Here is a 20073-nt window from a genome sequence, read left to right as displayed (position 1 = left end):
CGTGTCGCTCTGTTCTCTGTCCCAGGGTTGAATAAACAAAGAAAATGACAGTTCTTATCAACTTGGAATATATTTATTTGTTAAAATACATTTTGGCTTTTAATGCATGGTAAATAATTTAATTAGTACATTCAAGAAGCGAGAACAAATTTAAGACTTAGAAAATTACATCTGGATAAATCTGTGTGCACGTCTAAAATCTGACGTTTTATGACTTGGTACAACTAAGAAATCTGTTTGAAATGTAAACTGAACTGTTTTCCTTGGAGCTCAAGTTACAATTTGGAATCAAGCCGTCATTCATACTCGAGGCTTTGAGAGAGAGAAAAAAAACCCATGTCCACACCGATTGAAATGTCCTTAAATATTGCGAGACTGATTAACTGGAAACGCAAGCCGACACTTCAATTCAAACTAAAGGTACAATGTAACAGCTGCCGATGGGAGACGAATTAAAAGGCAAGAGTCATGCAAAAAAGTGACGTTCCTTTCTGCTTCAGGTCAATGCCAGTGATGCTTCTGGTAAAGACAACATTAAAACTTGATTCCAAGTTATAACCAAAACAAAGCAAAAGTTAACAAAAAGATACAGTACGGGAAAATAACACAAACACACGCAAACGACAAAAACAAGTAGTCAGGATCACAAAGATCATGTTGAAACTGCAAAGGCCGACTGTGCTTCATGAAACTGAAACAAACAAGACTTGGAGGACCTGGAGTGTGCACAACAATGAAGTAGCTTGTTTCCTTTCAGGTTTAATAACTATTATTGAGTAATAGTTGTGATTTTGGTAAAGAATATTTATATCAAGACAACACAAATAGGGTTGGGAACCACCAACGATGTGAGAAAAGTGCTAATAGTATTTACTGAGCAGTTCACTGCCAATCACAATCATGTTTCATCGATGTAGCTCAACAGCCACACTTTTCATCCAAAATCATGTGACTGCACAGAGGAGAGGCCATGTTCTGTGGATACACGGGAACTGCGACCTAACAAATGTGCAATAGTCGCATCACTAGAAGACCGAGAAGAGGGAGCCGAGCGCCAAGCCGGTGGCCGCTCCAGCGAGCATGCCCCAGGCCACGTCTCCTCCGTCATCGCGGTGCTGCTCCCGGATTATGACGTGGTTCACTCCAGGAGCGGCGTATCCACCTGCACAACACAATGAGAAACAGAGCTACTACGGATTCTCATACTGTGAGGCTGTAGTGACGAGCAACAGAAAAACGCTTCTGCACGTACGCTGCGTAACGTGCAGGTACTCACCTTGGTACAGATATGGATCAGCAACAGCGTAGGGCTGCCCATTAGCAGTGTACACAACCTGTGTGGCATGTGGGGGAGGTGCGGTGTAGTCTCCATAAGGGTCTGGGGTATAAACCTGGTGAAAAATACGGAAAGAAGTTCTTAAGAGTTACATTCCCTAAATATCTGACGGAGCAGCTTTTGAACACTTCCATTACATCACCACTAGATGGCAGCATGCCCGCCACTTAAAAATGATACTTCCTGAGGCACCAATACTTTTTCCTGTTTATTTCTCACTTTAGTTTTCACTTGGGAAGCATCATGTCAGACCAGAGTCTAATTGTAGATATAAATCAACATGACATTCAGTACAAAAGCATGGCTAAAACCTTCATGAATTTTTTTTTCAGTTAAATAAGTGTGTTGTTTACTCCTTTTACCTGTGGGTGAGCATATTCTGAGTAGGGGGGAGGAGCAGATGCCATAACCTCCTGTCCGAAGCCAATCTGAGGAGTAGCAACCACCTATAGATAAGAAGCGACCCAAAATGAGTGACACTGAAACAAATGAAAACAGCAGATAGTTCCTTCTGCTGTGCCAAAGTTACTGAAATTTGAGGAATAAAATATGAAAGTCTCAAACAGCCAGACATATGTAAGAGTAGTGCGTCTAACTTAAAGCCTTGTGTGTGAAGCCCCTCTAATATCACGGAAATAAAATGTTTAAAAGTCTGAGTTTACTTTATGTCTGACATTTTATGACAATAAAGACTGACAATAAGCAGAATCCTTGTGATAAACGTAGCTCACCGCATTAATTCTGGCATCCTGAAGGGCCATGGTCCACGCCCTGCAACGGAAAATGGAAGCTACATAATCATGAAATAAACACAGACTATCGACACTCTAAATGTCCATCTTCACCACAAAAAACAGAACTTATCAATGAATGTGACGTAACGCCTCAGCGCGTGTATGCTGTCTTACAGAGCATCATCTGCGCTGTCTGCACACAGGCTGATGACCCGTCCTTCTCTGCACACTATCTGGAGCAAGGCATCACGTGTCTTCCCCTCCGGTGGGTTCAGCTCTAAGAGGCAACGCAGCGGCACAAGAAGGGAGGCGACACATTTCAAACAAAAGCAAAAAAAATCACACTCCAAATGCGATGTCACCACATAAGCACGAACATGCAACAAGTACCCTGGCATGCGGCAGAGCTGCGGATGTTAATGCAGTTGACCCTCATGTGGATGTCGTCCTCCATGTCACGCCGCTGTTGGTCCTTGTAGAACACGAGCCGTCCGTCTGCCCACAAGTCAAACCAGTTTCTTTTCCAGCGGCGTAGTATGGTGCCTTACATGGAAACATGTTGCAGTTCATTTCTCCTCATTGTCACAGGATGTTGTTACTTTTAAACAATTTGGGATCATTGACTTAATTGGTGGTTTGTGATTAGACTAGATGCAGCGACTTACTTTGTCTGTGGAGCCAGCCACTCTTTACCATAGCCATCTTAGAAGCAACACCTAAAAGAAGGACACACAAACATTTGTTTCAAACACTGTCTGTCATAAATGAGCAGCTGGTGACATACAGGGTGTGGCAAATCCAACCCCAAACCTTGTGACTGCTGTTACATTTAGCATGACAGCAAGGATGTCTTCAGACAGAAATAATCCTGTTTGCTGGTGACAGCTGAGTTTATTGGATTGCTTAAAACAAAGCTATAGAGACAATAAGATAGCTGATCAGAACATTTAATGTTATACCCACGGATAAGATCATTAATAGAAAGACAAATTAGATTGCTAGGATTATATGGCATTGCTGAAGCCCGTTTCTTTTAATGATGTTCAAGCACTCCACTGATATTTCGATCCTCATTGTGCATTAAAGAACTAACTAGTTTCAACTAACGGCAGGCCAAAGGAGCAGGTCATCTGCACGTCTTACTAAATTCGACTGTAATGTGAGACAGTGGTTATGGAAGCACAACAACCTCGAAATAGTTTAAATAAACAAAACAATACAACTTTATCTTTCCAGCTACATATTTCCTAGTAGACACGTTAACGTTTAATAAAAGATAGCTAGCGGTCGCCAGCGAGCCGACCTGTTAGCCTGAGTTTTCAATGTTCATAGTTGGCACAACAGTAACGCTTCGTCTTGCAACAGGATCATGGGGGATAATGGTGCGTGAATTTACGAAGATGATTAGTAGTTTGTGTACTTACTTGATTCCTTGTATGGGTATAACAATATCAAATTGTTCCTGAAGAGACGGGACACGCGGAAGTGAGTTGCACAAAAACAGGATGTCTTCCTCAGACCAAAAAGACCCGACAGTTGACCGGAGCACAGCTGGTAGACCGAGGTCGACGGTTCCCGTTAGCCACGCCAAGGGAGCATCCTCACCAACGTTCAGTCTCTGTGGAGAGGGACGGGTTTGTTTTGAATGACGTAACATATCAGCTGACAGTGCAGGAAAGTGCTAGCAAACGCAGCGAGGGCGCGCTTGTTAATGCTCGCTTCTTCCCTGGGCTTTCACGTGGGACTGTCATATTTTCGGGGCTGGGGAGTACACGTAGTTGTCTGATAGGTATCTATTTGTGGGTGTTATAAACGTTTATCGACTGGTTGCTGTGGAGTTCTGGGACAAATGCTTTTCCGATTAATTAAGTGAAATGATTTTTGAAAGATAGTAAGTAAAGTTTCATTCGATTAAGCAGCACCAAAACATCTGCATGCGCACGCAAATCTGAGCTCGCTCAAGCTGAACCGTTGCATGGGATTTGAATTTGGTGTACCAGGAGTGCGCTTGACTGTACCTGGAAACTAGCGTCTTCAATCAACAGACCGACGGGCGACCCGGTGTTACAAAACAAACCAAAGGCTCTCTGTGCGGCTAAACGTTGGGGAGCTAACGAGAGGCTGAAGAGATAACCCAGAAATGGCGACTGCAATATATTTGGAACATTATCTAGACAGTGAGTATATGTGAATACGCTGTGCCGGTGTTTCCATTACGGAAAACTTCGATTTGTTTGATGGTTAGTTTGAATGTATCGAAGACTTTTCGCATTAGAGACTGTTCGCAGGTATGTTAGCAAATAGCAAAGTGTTAGGTCACTAGCTTGCTAGCTAACTGATTAGAATCGTGAGATAGTTTTTTTTATGAAATAAAGTAAGAGTAAGGTGAAGTGTCCATGTTGGGCGCAGTATTCACTGATAGGATGAAGCATTAGTGGACGGCTCGTCTGATACAGTACACAAAGTTAACCACTTGTGGTGTGCTCGTATCTCTGATATGTTACAACGTATCATAACTACAAAACCAGCAACTGGTGTAAAATAATGAGAGCAAGAGATTTAATTAATTTTTTTTATTATAAATTATTTGCATTTTTCTGTACAGTTTATAATTGCATTAGGACATGTGCAGCTTGTTCTAGACCGCGTTTCCCGTAACAGTTGACGCGCCGGGGCGGGTTGTTAGATGTGCGTCATGTCGCTAATGTTACTGAGAGCGCTCAAACTCTGTTGCACTTAACGTGGGTCCGTGTTGTGCACAGTGCGTGATCCTTTGGAAATATGTGGCTCCAGTGCAGTAGTAGCCCCAGTAAATTTGTGAGCTTTTAAAGTGGGTCTGTAAACTCATCACATTATTAGATGATCATGGCTGAACATCACAGCCAGCAGGGGCAGCTCGGTCCAAAACGGGTTGAGAAATGATGTCAAGTGTCAGGAATGAATGTTTTCTTGTGTTCATGCCTTCTCTAGGTATTGAAAACCTACCATGCGAGTTACAGAGGAACTTCACTTTGATGCGGGACCTGGACAATAGGACTGAAGGTTTATTCTATCCCTTAACCTCATCTAACAGCCTCTTAACACACAACTTTACGTCTGTGTTTACCATGTTTACCACGTGTCAGTGTGAAATTACATCTATGATCTGCTTTTTATGATTTCTGTCATTCAGGGTCAGTGCTTTCGGAGCTGCCTAAGCAGCTTTACAATTATTGAGACATAAGTTGTGTTTGTTGGGTGCTGCAATAATCGTGTTGTTGTGCAGAGAAGAAAGGAGAGATTGACAAACTGGCTGAGGAGTACATAGCGAATGTGAAGAACCTGGCCTCAGAGCAGAGAGTGGAACACCTGCAGAAGATTCAAAATGCCTACAGCAAGTGCAAAGAGTTCAGCGACGACAAAGTCCAGCTTGCAATGCAGACATACGAAATGGTCAGTCTGAAACAGACCCGCTGATATTTGACACTTTTTTCCCCAATTTTTTTTCTGTGACATTTAAAAGTTTTCTGTCACATTCGGTGTTTCATTGACACATTTACAAATACTTTTTAAGTCATACTTTTTGGTTCTTTTTTTTTAACTGAGTCAAAAACTCCTTAAACTTGCAACTTCAGCCATATGTATTGAAGTTGTAACATCCCTTTAATGCAGGTGGACAAACATATCCGCAGGCTGGATGCAGATCTGGCTCGGTTTGAGAACGAGCTGAAGGAGAAACTGGAATTGAGCGGCTACGAAAGCACGGATGGAAGAGGAGTGAAAAGTAAGTTGGGTGATGGAAATGCTTTTGTCACGAGACACTGGGTAATAGATTTCATTGTTAATGATGCAAACCATTTCCCTAGAGAGCGAATCGCGGGGACCGAAAGAAAAGCGTGGATCCAGAGGACGAGGAAGGAAATGCTCCGATGAAGATTCTCCCCGGAAGAAAAAGATGAAGAACAGGTAACTTTGAGCCGGTGGTGCAGTCAGGCTGAGGATTTTACCAGATGTCAGCCCACTTATTCCTTCTGTGTGTATGTTTTAGTCCGGACTTGAGTGACGCTCTCCTGCCTATGCAACCATCGGACGTTTTGGACATGCCAGTCGATCCCAATGAACCGACGTACTGCTTGTGTCATCAGGTGTCGTATGGAGAGATGATTGGCTGCGATAACCCAGATGTAGGTTAAAACTTATTATTACCATCTTAATTACTTGTTTATTTATTTGCTAAATTGTCAAACTTCCTCGGGTCCAAGATTGAGACCATTGTCTTGACTTTTATATTTTTGTTCTTGCTTTCAGTGTCCCATTGAGTGGTTTCACTTTGCTTGTGTTGATCTCGCCACAAAGCCAAAAGGAAAATGGTAAGACTTTCTATCTGCTCAGTTTATAGAATAAATTCAATCATTAATCACATTGATCCAGAGACCTAACAGTTGTCATCGGTGACTAAACGTATTTTATCTCCTCTTCTCATTGATTTGGCAGGTTTTGTCCGAGGTGTACTCAAGACAAGAAGAAAAAGTGAGATTTATAGTCAGAAATGCCATACTAACGTCTGTATTTTTGGTGTTGTTAAATAGTGTAGTGTATATATATTTGTTCTTAAAATTCTTCACTGAAATGGTTGGTCATATAAGGCTTTCGTTAAAGGTGTAATCCAGATCTGGTGTAACTTCATAACTGTGGCACCGTTAATCTTGCGTTCCGGCTTCACTATGTCTGCGTTTGGATATTAGCACAACCATCTGTGTCCAGCAGCTTTAAGACAAAATCTTCTCTTTCTCTTATTTATGTGCCCTGTCTCTGGTGAGAAAGTCCCTGCTCTCAAGTAATAAGCTGTATATATTGTTATGACTAATGAGCTTGGAAATCCCGGGTTGTGGTTTTAACACACTTGAAATGTCAATTTTATAAATAACTATTTTTTTAATCAAATTAATGCAGCCTGCTGAGAATTTACAATTTAAACACCTAAATCCTTACTGAAATGGTTATGATAAAAGGAATTATGTGTCTTTTTTTTGTTTTGTTTGTGTGTTACTACCTCCTTGGAGCTTACATCAGCATTGTTTAACAGACTGCAGTTCATACTGGTGTAAAAAAATAAAGCGTTTTGATTAGCTTAAACCACACTGGCAACAAGAGGTAAAACTCATTCTATATCAAATTTCAACAAAGGCCTATGACATTTTTGAATGTATTGTGGTACTAAAGGTCAGTCGGTGTCTCTCCTTTCAGCTAAATGAGGTATTTAAGCACTTTGAATAAAATTTTCCCCTGAAGAGGTTTGATACTGCAGGCTTAGTTTGAAGACGTTGACTCTCTTTCCAAACTTTGCCACAGCACAGCCAGTGTTTGCCCCACACTGACAGCTTTGACTGGCGACTGGTCCTCCAGCTTTGTGCAGTTCTTAGGAGACACACTGGTACTTCACTTCAAACCATATATGGGAAAAAAATATCTTTTGTATGACACGATATTTTGTAGACACATTTTTCCAAAGATATATTTGTTGTGTTTAGTTACTGGTGTACACTCGGAATTAATTTAATAGGATTTTAGCATCTTTTTTTGACTGTGAATATGACTCAAAGTATATAAGCCACCAATTCAAAAACCAAAGTCTATGTGTTTTGTAAAATTCAGTATTTTATAACAAATAAATTTCCACTATCAATCATGCTCCATTTCTTTCATTGTAGTTTGAAATGATAACAAATGTTTTGAAGTGACCGCAGGTTGGAGTGTTTGGACGGTCTTTTGCTGTGTCGAGCCCCGTCCTGGAAAAAGCAACCCAGCGTCCGGTGTCACCACTTCTTCAGATTAACATGCATTTTGTTGTCAGCATGAACTGTGTCAGATGCTGCTGTTACTTCCCAGTAAGTTCACAGTCTGCATTCTTCCAAGGTTTCAAAATCCATCATCTGACTCCTCATCCCAGCTGCACTTTTCTTGAGTGGTCTTGGTGAAATCCACTTCCAGGTCATAAATAAAGTTCGGATCATCTTTGCACCTTCTGTTCCGCTCGAACAGTTTGTCCATTTGTCCCTTCTTGCGAGCCAATTCCTCGTCCTCCAGCTTGTTCAGGTCTTCGTCGGGGTCCAGGCAGAACGAGGCGAGGCTGTGCTCCAGGCTAAAGCCCTGCATGTGATCTCGCAGGATAATGTGAAGTTTCTCCAGCTGACTCTGGGACACTCCCTCCAGGTATTCCCTGTGCCTCGGATGGTTCTTCAGCCTTTCAGCAGCTATGCTGCAATCTGGATATGAAAGAGAGGGCACCCAACCCATATTCTTAACATCTGTGATTATCCTGTCACCTTTATTATAAGCAGCCACTATGTCCAGCAGCTTTGCGTGCAATTCATTGCAAGTTATAGTACTTTCTTAAAGGCCGCACAGAGTTCTGTATGTTTTCAACTTTCGTGTCAGTTTAAAAACAGCCTGCGGCAAAATGCGCGTTGCATTAATTTTACGATATTGGGGATGTGGGCTCTACATGAATTAACAGACAACATGTGCCAAATAGTATGACCCTCAGAAATGAATCCGCAAATGGTCTGATAGTGGCAGTTGTATCTGCTTCCTTATGGAAACAATGACTATTTTTAGGGGCTAACTTGTGTTCAAGGGTTGCTGGAATTCCAGTAACGTTCCGCAATTACATAATTTATATACAATAAACAGGAGTGGGTTAGGAATACAAACAAAGGTTACCATGAAACTTATTACATAAGACTCACAGGTATGTAGCGTATGGGGGTGTGACATTATAACTAATGTCTTACCAGAATATTTCGAGAAGTTCCGCACAGGTATTACTCTTTTTCGCTTGTGTTTTGTTTCCGTGTCGACGTACATTAAAACTAAAGATGGAGGGCTGAACTGCACCCCGCAACGCTTTGCCTGAAAACGCATATTTTTTGTGTATGTCCTGCAACAGACCTGGCTTAGTCTGAAATCCACTAGAAGTTAAAAAATTAAATTATTCTGTCTGAGTGAACTAAGAAATACGCTGTGATTAGCAGCTTTTGAAATGAAGTGTTGTTTGGGTGTCTTCCGTTCGGCGCTGTCAGATGCTACAGTCTTCGCCGGAGCCTGTCTATATATTGAGGCAAAAACCGAATGGCATTTTTTAAATTTCAAAATATATGGGATGAAAAATAATGTACATTCTAATCTATTTTCTAAAACAGCTTTTTATATATACAAGTACTTATTTATAATCCATTGGGGGCATTTATAATTAGGCACCATTACGGCTTCCCTGAAACTACAAAATGGTCCTTGAAAAATTATTTTCCGTAAACAGTTTAAAGAAGCTTATCAAGTATTGTAGCGAAAGTGAGCTTGAAATAGGCTGATACCACATATCAGAGTTTATCATTAAGGTTTTGATGTATCTTGCACTGTTATATGTGTTGGTCTTTTTATCGACATGCCATTGTTTGGTCAAAAAGGGTAAGCAAAATTGTTAAACGTCACTGATAACTTTGTCTCTTACTGTGCACAAAGAAGATAGTATCTCAAACCCCAAATGATTTTAGATTCCAAAAATCTAACGTTTACTATGGAACTTTATTATTCATTAGTTCGTTTATGTGTTTTTCAAGAAAGAATAAAGAGAATGGAAAGGTGATTTTAACCGATACAAGCATGCTCTGAAGGACTTAATCTACGTGTATCTTCATGTTACCTTCACATTTTTACAGACGAGAATCAGGACCATTGTGGCCTACTGAAGCAGTGGCTTGAAGCCTCAACAGTGTCAGTGGAGCTCGCCAAAAGGGGTTTTCACAGGTATATGTCCAGACAGGTTCTGAAGTGAGACCTGAGGATTCTTGTGACAAGAATGACAAAGTGACTTCCAATGTGTTTTAGAGAGGTGATAACCACTGTTGAGCTCAGACCTGATGTGCTCGGGAGCATCAGAGTTTTGCTGCTTTACAGATGGCCAAGTGGTGTCTACGTGGATCCATATCAACTCGCATCCCTGAGTAGTCAAAGAGACTGGCAGGTAACGCTTGGAAGAAATCTGATTGTGTTTAATTTCTACCAAACAATCAGACGAAACTTTGCACAGTTTATTAGCTGAAAGAGCCTTACAAACTGTCATGTATGCGTATAATAATTTCTGCCATCCCTTCAGGTGTTGCTAGATTCATCTGTTGACCTAGAGCTGCCTGCTCACAAGACTTCAGGATTTCTAACCTATGTGTATCCCTCGTACATTGGGCCAACTACCGGTCTCCTAAAAGTAACAATTCCAGTACATGGACGCTATCACAAGCCTTCTTTTTCTGGGAAAACATTTACATCCGTTAGCATTGAGCCCCCTGAGCTGCTGCTGCGGAGTGAAAAATGTAAGTGGATAATCATGTACATAAATATATATATATATATATATATACAGTTAATCAAACCAAGACAAACTACTATTGTGTATTGAAGAGATTCTGATGACACCATTGTTTTCCAGCTGATTTTTATTTTTCCAAATGCTGTTGTAATGCACTTCTAGATACAGTTTGTAAATATAGGCCTGCACGTCTTATATGTTCAAGACAATAACTTGGCTAAAAAAAGATTATTAAAAAAGGCCCTTCACAAGAATAACTGAAGGCACATTCTTTTCTAAACCCCCCCAGGCACACAGCTGAACAGATTGGACCGTCATGCTGTTTTGGATGCCCCATGTACTGTCAGCAATTCTAGCACCTGTTCGTGGGTTAAAATCCACCATCAGCAGGTAGTTTTCAGTAAAGCTTATGCAAACGTATGCATTTTTCACTCTTCTTTCTTCCTTTAAAAATAAATAAATAAAACATCTCGTGTGCTTTAGGATCTCAGTGTCCAGTTTCCAGTTGGTGACGGGTCAGCGGTGACGCCTGTGTGTGGGGGAACTCTTCTGGTCACCATGATCTGCTGTGTGACACTGTCCAAACACATGTGGAAACATCAGATTGTTTAAGCAGCAACAGTCAACAGAACTTGTGCCAACAAACTCGTGAAGTTGCGCCAGGCTTGAAAGAAATCCAGATATCCACGTTAAAAAAAAAAATCCCCTTTTTGAAGTTACTTGGACAAAAATGTTTGTTTTGGTGAGTCCTGTAACTTTTGTCTTAGGTTTTTCCTCCTGATGTGATCTTGGCTCAGACTTTGGAACACAGCCCAGAGGATATGGGAAGATGACGCTTCTTTGTTTCTTCCTTCTTTTTTTTCAGTCTAAAACATTGTATATATGTAGCCGCTCAACCTGCTTTATGAAACAATATTTTGAATAAATAAAACATGGAAGGAACATGCTAATGATGACTATTTTGTTATATGAGGTTAAAGAATTTCAGATGTAAATAGAACTGTAAGGTGGAAGCACATTTAACACACACACACACACATAAAGATCACGTATATGATGAGCGTTATACTTAACAATAGAATATTTATCTACATCATACCAGATCACAGCAAACCACATGTTCAATTAACGTCAAATAAAACTGCGAAGAACTTTCCATTATGCCATACTTCAGTGTCTGCTGACCTGCCTAAAATGCCTGTCAACCTCTTACTTACATTTTCATTAGATTCTACGTGTTTCTCTCTCGCTCTCTTTCCCCCCCCACACATATTGCTAAAATGATTGTAAATGTTTGTGTCAGCGGTGCTGTCACTTTTGGATCGTTATACTGTGTGTTCTTGGTCCTTTCATTTGAAACATTTACTGAAGAGGCCAGGGCTGGGTCGGTAGTTCCGCTTCCCCTTCGCCATAGCGGAATTATCCAGGGGCCGAAAAGACAGATGAAAAGTTGCACTGTAAATAGTTGGAGACACGTTTTTACTAAGCTGTTCGTATGTCCTGTGCACCATTCAGGCTCCAGTGTCCTAGGGGAAGAGCTTTTAACGGATTTATAAAGGTTTTTCAGACCGTCAAGGAACGTCCCGCAGTTAGGTTCTTTTCAAATTGAACTGGTGTGGAATCTCCGGTGAGCTCCGCTGCTTCTGCGTCGCCCCAGTTAGCTTGCATACTAAGCACATTGGTACGGCAAAGTTAGCCTCTTGGCAGCCTGTGCACTGTTTCAATTATTGCTTACTCGTGTGAAGTTTCCGGAAGGAAAGCTTCAAGTCTTGCTGTCAGACACTTGATAGCGTTGGCTGAAAGCTTAACGCTGTATAAGGCGCTAGTATAGCATGTCATGCTAACGGTAAGTTGTAGCTAGCACACTTGTTGGCCAAGCAGTGAATATGCTAGCGTTAGCCTCATAGCCGCCCCTGTTGAAGGGCATTTTGACCGGACAGACGATATGTCAATACGAGGACATTAAGAATTTCAATAAGAAGCAGCTGGATGCCATATCTTTGTTCCTGTGCTCAAAGAGTGAGCCACTTCCACTATTTTAGTCCCACAAGGTCTTGCAACTTTCAGATGGGCTATGAAATTTTTGCCTTTACATTGTGTGATTGAATAGAAATAAATATATGACAGTCACCTGTTGTGTGTTTTAGTTGGCCTACTCTCTTGTTAGTTTATCATTGAAGCAGTGGCGGACTCCATATTTTGTCTGAATAATGAGAAGGTGTGATGGGACTGAGGGCATGTTAGATTGTTTGAAACCCCTCTCCACTGTCTTATCATTATGCTTTAGCATGGTGATGATTTTCACAACTTTCTGAACCAGTTTCACTAATGCCTCCCCTAAGCACTCGACTATTTGTTCTCTTTAGACACAACTAACTCGTTTTACTTCTGAAAGTACCCTGAGATTATTTGTCACCGCACCATGTTGCATTCACAACGTATGTATTATTATTCTTTTATGGTCTTACAGTGGTTTGATTTTTCTCCAGGTACCACTTGGTGCTTCCTCTCTTCTGTATGCGTACACCAGTGCCTCATGCTGATGTGAGCGCTGCCTCCCTCCCTTGCTGTTTACCACCCTCTCCATCCTCACCCGCTGAGTTCCCCTGCCTCATTAGCCTTGCGAGGCTCACAACAACCTCCCAGCAATGTGTGACAACGGAGACCCGGAGGATAAACCCCCCGCCCCTCCAGTAAGGATAGGCAGCACCATCTTCAGCACCAGCACCGGCAAAGACTTGCTCTCGGCCAACCACAGCTCCAAACCGCTCCCCTCTGTGCCGGAGGAGAGGAAAGCTCGCAATAAGATCATCTCAATCTTCTCTGGAGCTGAAAAAGGTGATGAATGAATGAGTGTTTTCCTTCAGAATCAAAGGCGAGCTTCTCTTATTGGCGTTGTCTCTGTCAGCATCAATAAAGTTTTGGTTACTTTCAGCTGGTAGGAAGAAAGATCGAGACAAAGATCGACTAGAGATCTCACCGCCTTTAGATTTTGAACACACCTTACACGTGGGGTTCGATGCTGTAACAGGGGAGTTCACAGTGAGTTTTTGCTTGTTTGGACATGCTCCTCCTTTCTCCCACTGAACCAAAGCATTTAGCATTACATGTTAACTTGCACCATTTGACCCATTTCGCCGTCTCTTTGCCTCACGCAGGGTATGCCAGAGCAATGGGCTCGACTACTCCAGACCTCAAACATCACCAAGTCAGAGCAGAAGAAAAACCCACAGGCTGTGCTTGATGTTCTTAAGTTCTACGACTCTTCAGGCAATGGGCGACAGAAGTACCTCAGCTTCTCTTCCTCTGGTGAGACACTAAGTGTTCAGTTGCCAGGTAAAGTGAAAGGTGTGTTAAAGCTCCTGCTGTGATTCTTGACTTTTTTTTTTTTTTTTTTTTTTACAATTTATAGAAAAAGATGCATTCACTCCCGGACCTCAGTCTGTAAGTATCTGTAGACGTTTGAAAATAGCAATTTCACGTGTGCTGTGGTTTATGTAATCAAGCTGAACAAACTCTGCTGTTGTTGAATTAGCCTGTCAAAAAAGGCCCAGAAGCCTCATCTCCAAATATCAAAGACATTGATGATGACGACGACGATGAAGCTCCCCCTCCAGCTGTTGCACCAAGGCCGAAACACACACAGAGCGTGAGTTACTTCCCATACGATGGCGTCGAAGGATCATAGCCATCTTTTGGATTTATCTCGAAATATTCCTTATTGCTCTGGCTTGTGCAGAGCTCGGATTTCAAAAGAATCCTCAAAGCTGAGTCATGTCTATGTCTTTGGTCGCCGTTTGGTATATTTAACAGGTCTATACTCGGTCTGTGGTTGACCCCATCCCTGCTCCAAGCACGTGTCCAGATGGGGATGCTGCCTCCAAGGCTACAGACAGACAGAAAAAGAAGGGCAAGATGACAGATGAGGAAATCATGGACAAACTCAGTGAGTTATAAACAACTTATATGACAAAAATAAAGCAGTTTAATTCCTCCTTTCGCTCCTGCTTGCCAATTGTTTATCACACATGACTGCAATCTGGCTTACAGGAACCATAGTCAGCATTGGGGATCCCAAGAAGAAGTACACGAGATATGAAAAGATCGGTCAGGGGTAGGTTCACACCCACCATTTACACACAGCATGTGTCCAATATGCTGCCAGTTATAGCAGTGCAAGAATGAGCCTGTTTGAATGATGACATTTTGACACGTCACAGGAAGAGAGCAAAGGAAAAAAAGGAACATAAAGGCAGTTGAAATGTGTTTCCGCAGATGTGTAAACATTGAGTATTTTTAACATTAGTTATTGCAGTCAAACGCTGGCATGTATTGTGCTGGATACACCTGCTGCACTCAAAAAAAATAAAGATAAATATGGCATGAACCTGCATCCAAAGAGCACCTGAACACACCTTGTACACTGTCTGAAATCCTGATACTGATATCACTATCCTGTCTTTTAGTAAAAAGTTACAAAGCCTTTTTTCTTTCTTACTTTGAACAGTAGCAGTTCTTGAGCCTTAAGATGGCTCAGATGAACCTAATTTAAATGGTGTAAATTATATTATATATGACTTGTTTGGCAGTGTACTCCGCCGCCCTCAGAAAATATGCAATAATGGACATTTTTATAGGCTTTTTGAGTTACCACAAACAGTAATGTTTCCAAAGCTTGTGGTGACACCATCCCCTTTTAAAGTTCCAGCGTGTGACTTTTAGGGAAATCTATTGCAGTTAGAAATGCAGTGTAGTATTTGGTGGTGTAGAATTCAGCTGAAAATGAGAAGTAAATTAAAGTTCTTTTATTCACGAAGGCCCTGATACAGCAGGAAACGCCAAAGTAAATGGATATATGTGTGACTGAAGAAAGTACTTTCTAGATATGATGTTGAAAAACTGAAAGCCTGTTTTATGTTTCCATTTTGTGTTTTTCACTCGGTATCAAGTTGCTGCAGATGAGTCTCTTTAAACCCAAAATGTTCAGTCAAAAATCAGTCGAATCGACTGAAACCTGTTTTTATACTGAGCCTCTGTAAATGTTTCCCTTTCTGTGTTTAAGGTGCACAGTTTGACATGAGATTTCCAACGTGTCATGTTGAAAATGACTTCTTGACTAACTTAGCATGAGTAGTTTTTTTGGGTTGAGTAAAGCCCAGCGATGCGGTTAAATCCAGACCGTGACAAGGTTCCCTCTTCAGACAGTTCTGAGGTTTCGGTGATAACACTTCCAGTGGATGAGTTACTTCCTTTGGCACATGCTCAGTGCAGTCTTAGTGATTTTATGTGAAAGAGAAACCTTCTATTTGCATCCGTGTCTTCATATGTGTATGGATGTTTGCTGACTTTGAGTGGGTACTTTCCTAAAGTGCGTCTCTAAATAGAATGTTCATCTCACTCCGTTTGCAGGGCATCAGGAACGGTATTCACAGCGATTGATGTCGCCACAGGACAGGAGGTAATGCATTTAAGAAGTGAGGGAACTTAGTAAAGACTCAGCAGGGTCAAAGCAAGTCCAGCTGCATAACTTGTGCTGAGCAGCTGTCCTATGATAATTCTGATAATACCAATCAATAACTGTGGATGGATGCTTTAATGCTCATGAAGGAATGTGTGTCATATCTGCCTTTGTGCGCTAACTGTTTGATATTTCACACCGTCAGGTCGCCATCAAACAGATCAACCTACAGAAGCAGCCGAAGAAGGAGCTCATCATCAATGAGATTCTAGTGATGAAGGAGCTGAAGAATCCCAACATTGTCAACTTTTTAGACAGGTAAGAGTGAAATTAAACCTGGACTGGAGTGAAAAAGATACTGCGTTTTAATCACATTAAGTTATTACATTTGGGTGGAGCGTAATCCTTTGTGTGTCTGTCAGTTTCCTGATGGGGGAGGAGCTGTTTGTCGTGATGGAGTATCTGGCTGGTGGCTCACTGACAGATGTGGTGACTGAGACCTGCATGGACGAAGCCCAGATAGCTGCTGTTTGCCGAGAGGTACGCTAGCTACCCTTTTTATTTTATTTTATGTGGGAGGTAGAACCCCTGCCAAAAAAGATCTTTTCAACCCCTTTTTTTCTGCCTCCTCCATCTTGCCTGCAGTGTTTACAAGCGTTGGAGTTCCTGCACGCCAATCAGGTCATTCACAGGGACATCAAGAGTGACAACGTGTTGCTCGGGATGGATGGATCTGTGAAGCTGAGTGAGTGCTGCGGTACTGCTGTAGGCTGCCTGGTAAAAACTTGGATCGCTCCAAACTTTCACCGTAACCACGCTTTTGTTTTGTTTTTTTCTGTCCTCTGTTCTTTCCGCAGCGGATTTCGGCTTCTGTGCCCAGATCACTCCAGAGCAGAGCAAACGCAGCACCATGGTCGGCACGCCTTACTGGATGGCTCCTGAGGTGGTGACCAGAAAAGCTTACGGGCCTAAAGTAGACATTTGGTCGCTGGGTATTATGGCTATTGAGATGGTTGAAGGAGAGCCCCCTTACCTGAATGAGAACCCACTACGAGTGAGTCTTCTTTTCACCTCTTGATTTGGGTTTGGGTGATTAGCTTTAGTCACATTATATGTTGCATACTACTTTATGTTAGCGGCGTGAATTCAGGCTGAACGATATGGAAAAATAATCTAATTGCAATAAATACACCTTTTGATAAAATAAGATGAAGTGTCAGTTTAAATGAATGGGATTTTATTAGTATAGACAACAAACACTGAAGTCTGGTCCATTCATTAAACCTGGCAGCAGTGACCATATCTGAGGTGTTGTCTGTTGTTATCAAGACTTGATTTTCGTCATGGAGATCCCAGCTGGCGAGTCCCTCTTTCAGGGCAGCTGCAATCAGGGCTCTCAAGTTTTGAGTGCAGGCGAGAGTGAGATCTCTCCCCCCGCTGGGTGGGTCGCAGGAATGGGGGTCTTTCATTAATGATATATTATTAGTGTTGTTGTTATTAAAAGCTGCTCTGCTCAGACTCATGGGAGACGTGCTTGTTTCCTGCCGTTTCCATAGCATCAGCAGCGCGCCAGAGAAATTTATATAATTATTTTTCTCAGCGTGAGAAATATGTGTGGCGGGAGTGTGTGACAAAAGACCCAAAAGCGTGACTGTCACGCTCAGTGCGTGAGACTTGAGAGCCCTGGCTGCAATGTTTTCCCCTGTGTGGTCGTCTGGGAAAGAGCTAGTTTGTAGTTTGTCTTCATCAATAAAATGCACGTTAGACTCTGACAGGGCTCCGCTGTGCGGCTTGACCACATGTCAGACGTGGTGGTGAAAGTCACTCTTTGCTTGCATTTCTTTTCATACAGCTTCGGTAAAGCAACCTGGCTAAAGCATGTCCGGGATGGCATGCTGTACCGCTTATCCAGTGTATTAATTAAGGCTAAACCCAGGCTTGGTCACCGTGGTGATGGGCATCAATTCAAAACTCTGTTATTACTTTCTCTGTGACGTTTGGACTGTGACTTTGATATGGACTCACGCTTTCCAACATTTCAGTTAACATGCCCTGTCGGGTGCTGTGTTGATGATGTGAGACGCTGCTAATCGCCACCTGAGCCATGCAGTCATCATATAAGGCTTTATGGTGTTTGTTTGTTTTTTTTCTTAAAAGTTTAAAGAAGTTTGTCGTGTTTGCCTCGCGAGGTAGCAACAGCAGCAAGACATGTTTTGCACAATACCTGGCGCTGTGCAGCATCCTCTTTTTTTAAAACCAAAATGATTCCACACAACTGAAGTACTAATCCTCTTAGACACTACAGTTTCTTTATTTATTTTTTCCTTTCCTTCCTATCTGTTTGGCACAAAATGTATTCGGATTACAATTTTTCTGCCATAATGCTGGACAGGACAAAGGAAAGAAAAAAAAAAAAAGGCCATCGTCGTCTGGTCTTTTTTTTTTTTTTTTTTTTTTAGCCCTTTGCGTGTTGAAAGTCACATGACTTAAATCGCATCGTATGCAATTAGAAAATCTAATTTTTTCACATCACGATTTTATCGCAAATGCAATTAATCGTTCAGCCCTAGCGTTAAAACAATATGAGAATGTCCATGTGATCAAAAACATGCCAGACTGCTCACTTGTCGTACAGCTTGTTTGGCTTCAGTCACTTACTGCTTGTCACAGCTTTTTTTTGTTCCTTTTTCTCTGGTCTCTTCCCCCCGCGGCAGGCGTTGTACCTGATCGCCACAAATGGCACACCTGAGCTTCAGAATCCAGAGAAGCTGTCTCCTGTGTTCAGAGATTTCCTGAACCGCTGTCTGGAAATGGATGTGGAGAAAAGAGGGGGAGGCAAAGAGCTCCTGCAGGTAAAACTTAGACGCTGTTGTTCTCTTTTTCATTCAACTCTCGTGTGATTTTTTTTTTCCAGTTAAATTATCTCTTGGATTAATTTTGTTGCTCTTTGTCCTGTTATTCAGCATCCATTCCTGAAGCTTGCGAAGCCCCTCTGCAGTCTCACACCTCTCATCCTGGCAGCCAAGGAGGCCATGAAGGGTAATCGTTAGCTGATGAACCCGGCTACCCTGCCTTCCCATGCTGTGCACAAATATGTGCCAACCATTTAGATTTCGTGCCAGACAATAGGCTGAGAGTGACTCGCCGCTCTTGATGCACCAGCCTTATAAGCCCTGACAAACCTCACTGTGAAGAAGACCAAAAATCGAGAGCACAACCCCATCGCTGTCCACATGAACTCTTATTTTCTCTCAGATGTCAAAAGACAAGTCAAACTAAAGTGCTTAGTTTCAGAGTCAGGCATAGATGATTTTGTACATCAAATCTCTTGGCGACATGTTCGGGCAAGGCCTGTTTTTAACTTGGAATGAAGAAGATGCCTAGTTCTATTTAGTTGGGTTTTTTTGGGTTGTTTTTTAATCAACTGCCTTAAACAAATGCAAAATGTTGCTTAATGTATTGTTGATTGTGTCAGTGTCTCTTTTCCCATGATTTTTACTACCTTTATAATTGACCCTTTCAGCTCGTCAGTGTCTTAGTTATTTTGATACTTGAATTTCATGTCTACCCCCCCCCCCCCCCTCTTGGTATGTAATGTGTCTCATCCCATGAACACTCGCGATTTCCACATTGACCCATTGATTTATGGACCTTTCTCTGATAGGAAACATTTCAGTGCATCGATCATCGTGAACATGTGCTGTGATCGTGTTGTTCTGTAACGGCCACACTTGACAGATCTACTGTATCAGTTCTTCCCCTGTATCATTAGTGTCCCGATACCAGAGGCGCACCTTACAGGCTATTAAAATGTTAGATTGACAGGGTTTTTACTTTTTTTTTTCTCTTTATTGTTATTAAAATGAGCATTGTATGTTGAACTCTGTCCTTTGTGTTCTTGCGAACAGTGCACTTTTCCCATGTGTATATTGTGTACTTGATAATTAGTTTGAAGAGAGGTGACCATAACATACTGATTAGCTGCCAAAGGCGAGGAAAGATAATTTGGTAACAATTGTTTTATTTTATTTTGTTGTTGTTTGTTTTTGTCTCGTCTGGACAACTAACAACCTTGTTGTCTGTGCGCTCAAATAAATGTACTTGTTTTGCTTGTATCATTTGGCTGTGAAGGTGATTAGTGTACAGTAGCGTCACATTTTCTTTGCTAAGCTACAAAGAGGCTCATCTATATCGATGGTAA

The 20073-nt window shown here is 41.8% G+C and overlaps 5 protein-coding genes across 7 annotated transcripts; 3 read left to right on the top strand and 2 right to left on the bottom strand.

Moving 5' to 3' along the window:
* Positions 1 to 57: 57 nt before the first annotated feature.
* plekhb2 (pleckstrin homology domain containing, family B (evectins) member 2) lies at positions 58 to 3706 on the bottom strand. Of its 2 annotated transcripts, XR_011916949.1 has the most exons (9): positions 3495 to 3706; positions 2736 to 2786; positions 2461 to 2613; positions 2245 to 2347; positions 2068 to 2107; positions 1699 to 1782; positions 1277 to 1391; positions 392 to 1162; positions 58 to 359 (listed from the first exon to the last, which is right to left on the bottom strand). XR_011916949.1 is itself a non-coding variant. In XM_072389921.1 (8 exons), the coding sequence occupies exons 2-8, from the start codon at positions 2770 to 2772 to the stop codon at positions 1026 to 1028; spliced, it is 669 nt and encodes a 222-aa protein (XP_072246022.1). In that variant the 5' UTR covers positions 2773 to 2786; positions 3495 to 3706; the 3' UTR covers positions 58 to 1025. The 2 variants fall into 2 exon arrangements, 1 of the variants encoding a protein (XP_072246022.1); XM_072389921.1 differs by having other exon boundaries at positions 58 to 1162.
* Positions 3707 to 3795: 89 nt separating this feature from the next.
* Positions 3796 to 7735, top strand: ing5a (inhibitor of growth family, member 5a). Its single transcript, XM_072389920.1, has 8 exons — positions 3796 to 4247; positions 5041 to 5112; positions 5336 to 5502; positions 5722 to 5833; positions 5916 to 6015; positions 6098 to 6233; positions 6358 to 6419; positions 6544 to 7735. Exons 1-8 carry the CDS (start codon positions 4211 to 4213, stop codon positions 6581 to 6583), a joined length of 726 nt encoding a protein of 241 aa, XP_072246021.1. The 5' UTR covers positions 3796 to 4210; the 3' UTR covers positions 6584 to 7735.
* On the bottom strand, positions 7690 to 9117 carry cep19 (centrosomal protein 19). Its single transcript, XM_072389923.1, has 2 exons — positions 8844 to 9117; positions 7690 to 8315 (listed from the first exon to the last, which is right to left on the bottom strand). Exons 1-2 carry the CDS (start codon positions 8971 to 8973, stop codon positions 7969 to 7971), a joined length of 477 nt encoding a protein of 158 aa, XP_072246024.1. The 5' UTR covers positions 8974 to 9117; the 3' UTR covers positions 7690 to 7968.
* Positions 9118 to 9355: 238 nt separating this feature from the next.
* Positions 9356 to 11047, top strand: pigx (phosphatidylinositol glycan anchor biosynthesis, class X). Its single transcript, XM_072389919.1, has 6 exons — positions 9356 to 9516; positions 9768 to 9855; positions 9937 to 10072; positions 10205 to 10418; positions 10704 to 10804; positions 10898 to 11047. Exons 1-6 carry the CDS (start codon positions 9453 to 9455, stop codon positions 11024 to 11026), a joined length of 732 nt encoding a protein of 243 aa, XP_072246020.1. The 5' UTR covers positions 9356 to 9452; the 3' UTR covers positions 11027 to 11047.
* A 746-nt stretch (positions 11048 to 11793) lies between these two features.
* Positions 11794 to 19987, top strand: pak2b (p21 protein (Cdc42/Rac)-activated kinase 2b). Of its 2 annotated transcripts, none has more exons than XM_072389916.1 (15): positions 11794 to 12041; positions 12904 to 13252; positions 13350 to 13456; positions 13573 to 13723; positions 13827 to 13858; positions 13950 to 14063; positions 14228 to 14360; positions 14465 to 14528; positions 15824 to 15872; positions 16078 to 16190; positions 16295 to 16412; positions 16518 to 16617; positions 16730 to 16926; positions 18587 to 18724; positions 18836 to 19987. In XM_072389916.1, the coding sequence occupies exons 2-15, from the start codon at positions 13063 to 13065 to the stop codon at positions 18920 to 18922; spliced, it is 1593 nt and encodes a 530-aa protein (XP_072246017.1). In that variant the 5' UTR covers positions 11794 to 12041; positions 12904 to 13062; the 3' UTR covers positions 18923 to 19987. The 2 variants fall into 2 exon arrangements, with proteins under 2 accessions (XP_072246017.1, XP_072246018.1); XM_072389917.1 differs by lacking the exon at positions 11794 to 12041 and adding an exon at positions 12241 to 12260.
* Positions 19988 to 20073: the final 86 nt, after the last annotated feature.

This window comes from Leuresthes tenuis, unplaced genomic scaffold (genome assembly GCF_036924035.1).
Source record: "Leuresthes tenuis unplaced genomic scaffold, fLeuTen1.0.hap1 SCAF_7, whole genome shotgun sequence".
Classification (NCBI taxonomy): domain Eukaryota; kingdom Metazoa; phylum Chordata; class Actinopteri; order Atheriniformes; family Atherinopsidae; genus Leuresthes; species Leuresthes tenuis.
The sequence above is the reverse complement of the archived record's forward strand: the minus strand, read 5'-3'. Positions and strand labels throughout refer to the sequence as shown.

What these genes read in the sequence shown, in the direction of transcription:
- plekhb2 (XM_072389921.1), bottom strand. Translation starts at nt 2,772, where the DNA reads ATGGCTATGGTAAAGAGTGGCTGGCTCCACAGACAAA. An exon ending in GACAGCGCAGATGATGCTCT is followed by an intron (nt 2,108 to 2,244) that starts GTAAGACAGCAT and finishes TTTCCGTTGCAG; the next exon opens with GGCGTGGACCATGGCCCTTC. An exon ending in TGATCCATATCTGTACCAAG is followed by an intron (nt 1,163 to 1,276) that starts GTGAGTACCTGC and finishes TGTGTTGTGCAG; the next exon opens with GTGGATACGCCGCTCCTGGA.
- ing5a (XM_072389920.1), top strand. Translation starts at nt 4,211, where the DNA reads ATGGCGACTGCAATATATTTGGAACATTATCTAGACA. An exon ending in TTGGCTGCGATAACCCAGAT is followed by an intron (nt 6,234 to 6,357) that starts GTAGGTTAAAAC and finishes TCTTGCTTTCAG; the next exon opens with TGTCCCATTGAGTGGTTTCA. An exon ending in ACAAAGCCAAAAGGAAAATG is followed by an intron (nt 6,420 to 6,543) that starts GTAAGACTTTCT and finishes TTGATTTGGCAG; the next exon opens with GTTTTGTCCGAGGTGTACTC.
- cep19 (XM_072389923.1), bottom strand. Translation starts at nt 8,973, where the DNA reads ATGCGTTTTCAGGCAAAGCGTTGCGGGGTGCAGTTCAGCCCTCCATCT. An exon ending in GAACTTCTCGAAATATTCTG is followed by an intron (nt 8,316 to 8,843) that starts GTAAGACATTAG and finishes TTTCATATCCAG; the next exon opens with ATTGCAGCATAGCTGCTGAA.
- pigx (XM_072389919.1), top strand. Translation starts at nt 9,453, where the DNA reads ATGTATCTTGCACTGTTATATGTGTTGGTCTTTTTATCGACATGCCAT. An exon ending in CCATTGTTTGGTCAAAAAGG is followed by an intron (nt 9,517 to 9,767) that starts GTAAGCAAAATT and finishes ACATTTTTACAG; the next exon opens with ACGAGAATCAGGACCATTGT. An exon ending in GCCAAAAGGGGTTTTCACAG is followed by an intron (nt 9,856 to 9,936) that starts GTATATGTCCAG and finishes AATGTGTTTTAG; the next exon opens with AGAGGTGATAACCACTGTTG.
- pak2b (XM_072389916.1), top strand. Translation starts at nt 13,063, where the DNA reads ATGTGTGACAACGGAGACCCGGAGGATAAACCCCCCGCCCCTCCAGTA. An exon ending in CTGTAACAGGGGAGTTCACA is followed by an intron (nt 13,457 to 13,572) that starts GTGAGTTTTTGC and finishes TGCCTCACGCAG; the next exon opens with GGTATGCCAGAGCAATGGGC. An exon ending in GGATGGATCTGTGAAGCTGA is followed by an intron (nt 16,618 to 16,729) that starts GTGAGTGCTGCG and finishes TTCTTTCCGCAG; the next exon opens with CGGATTTCGGCTTCTGTGCC.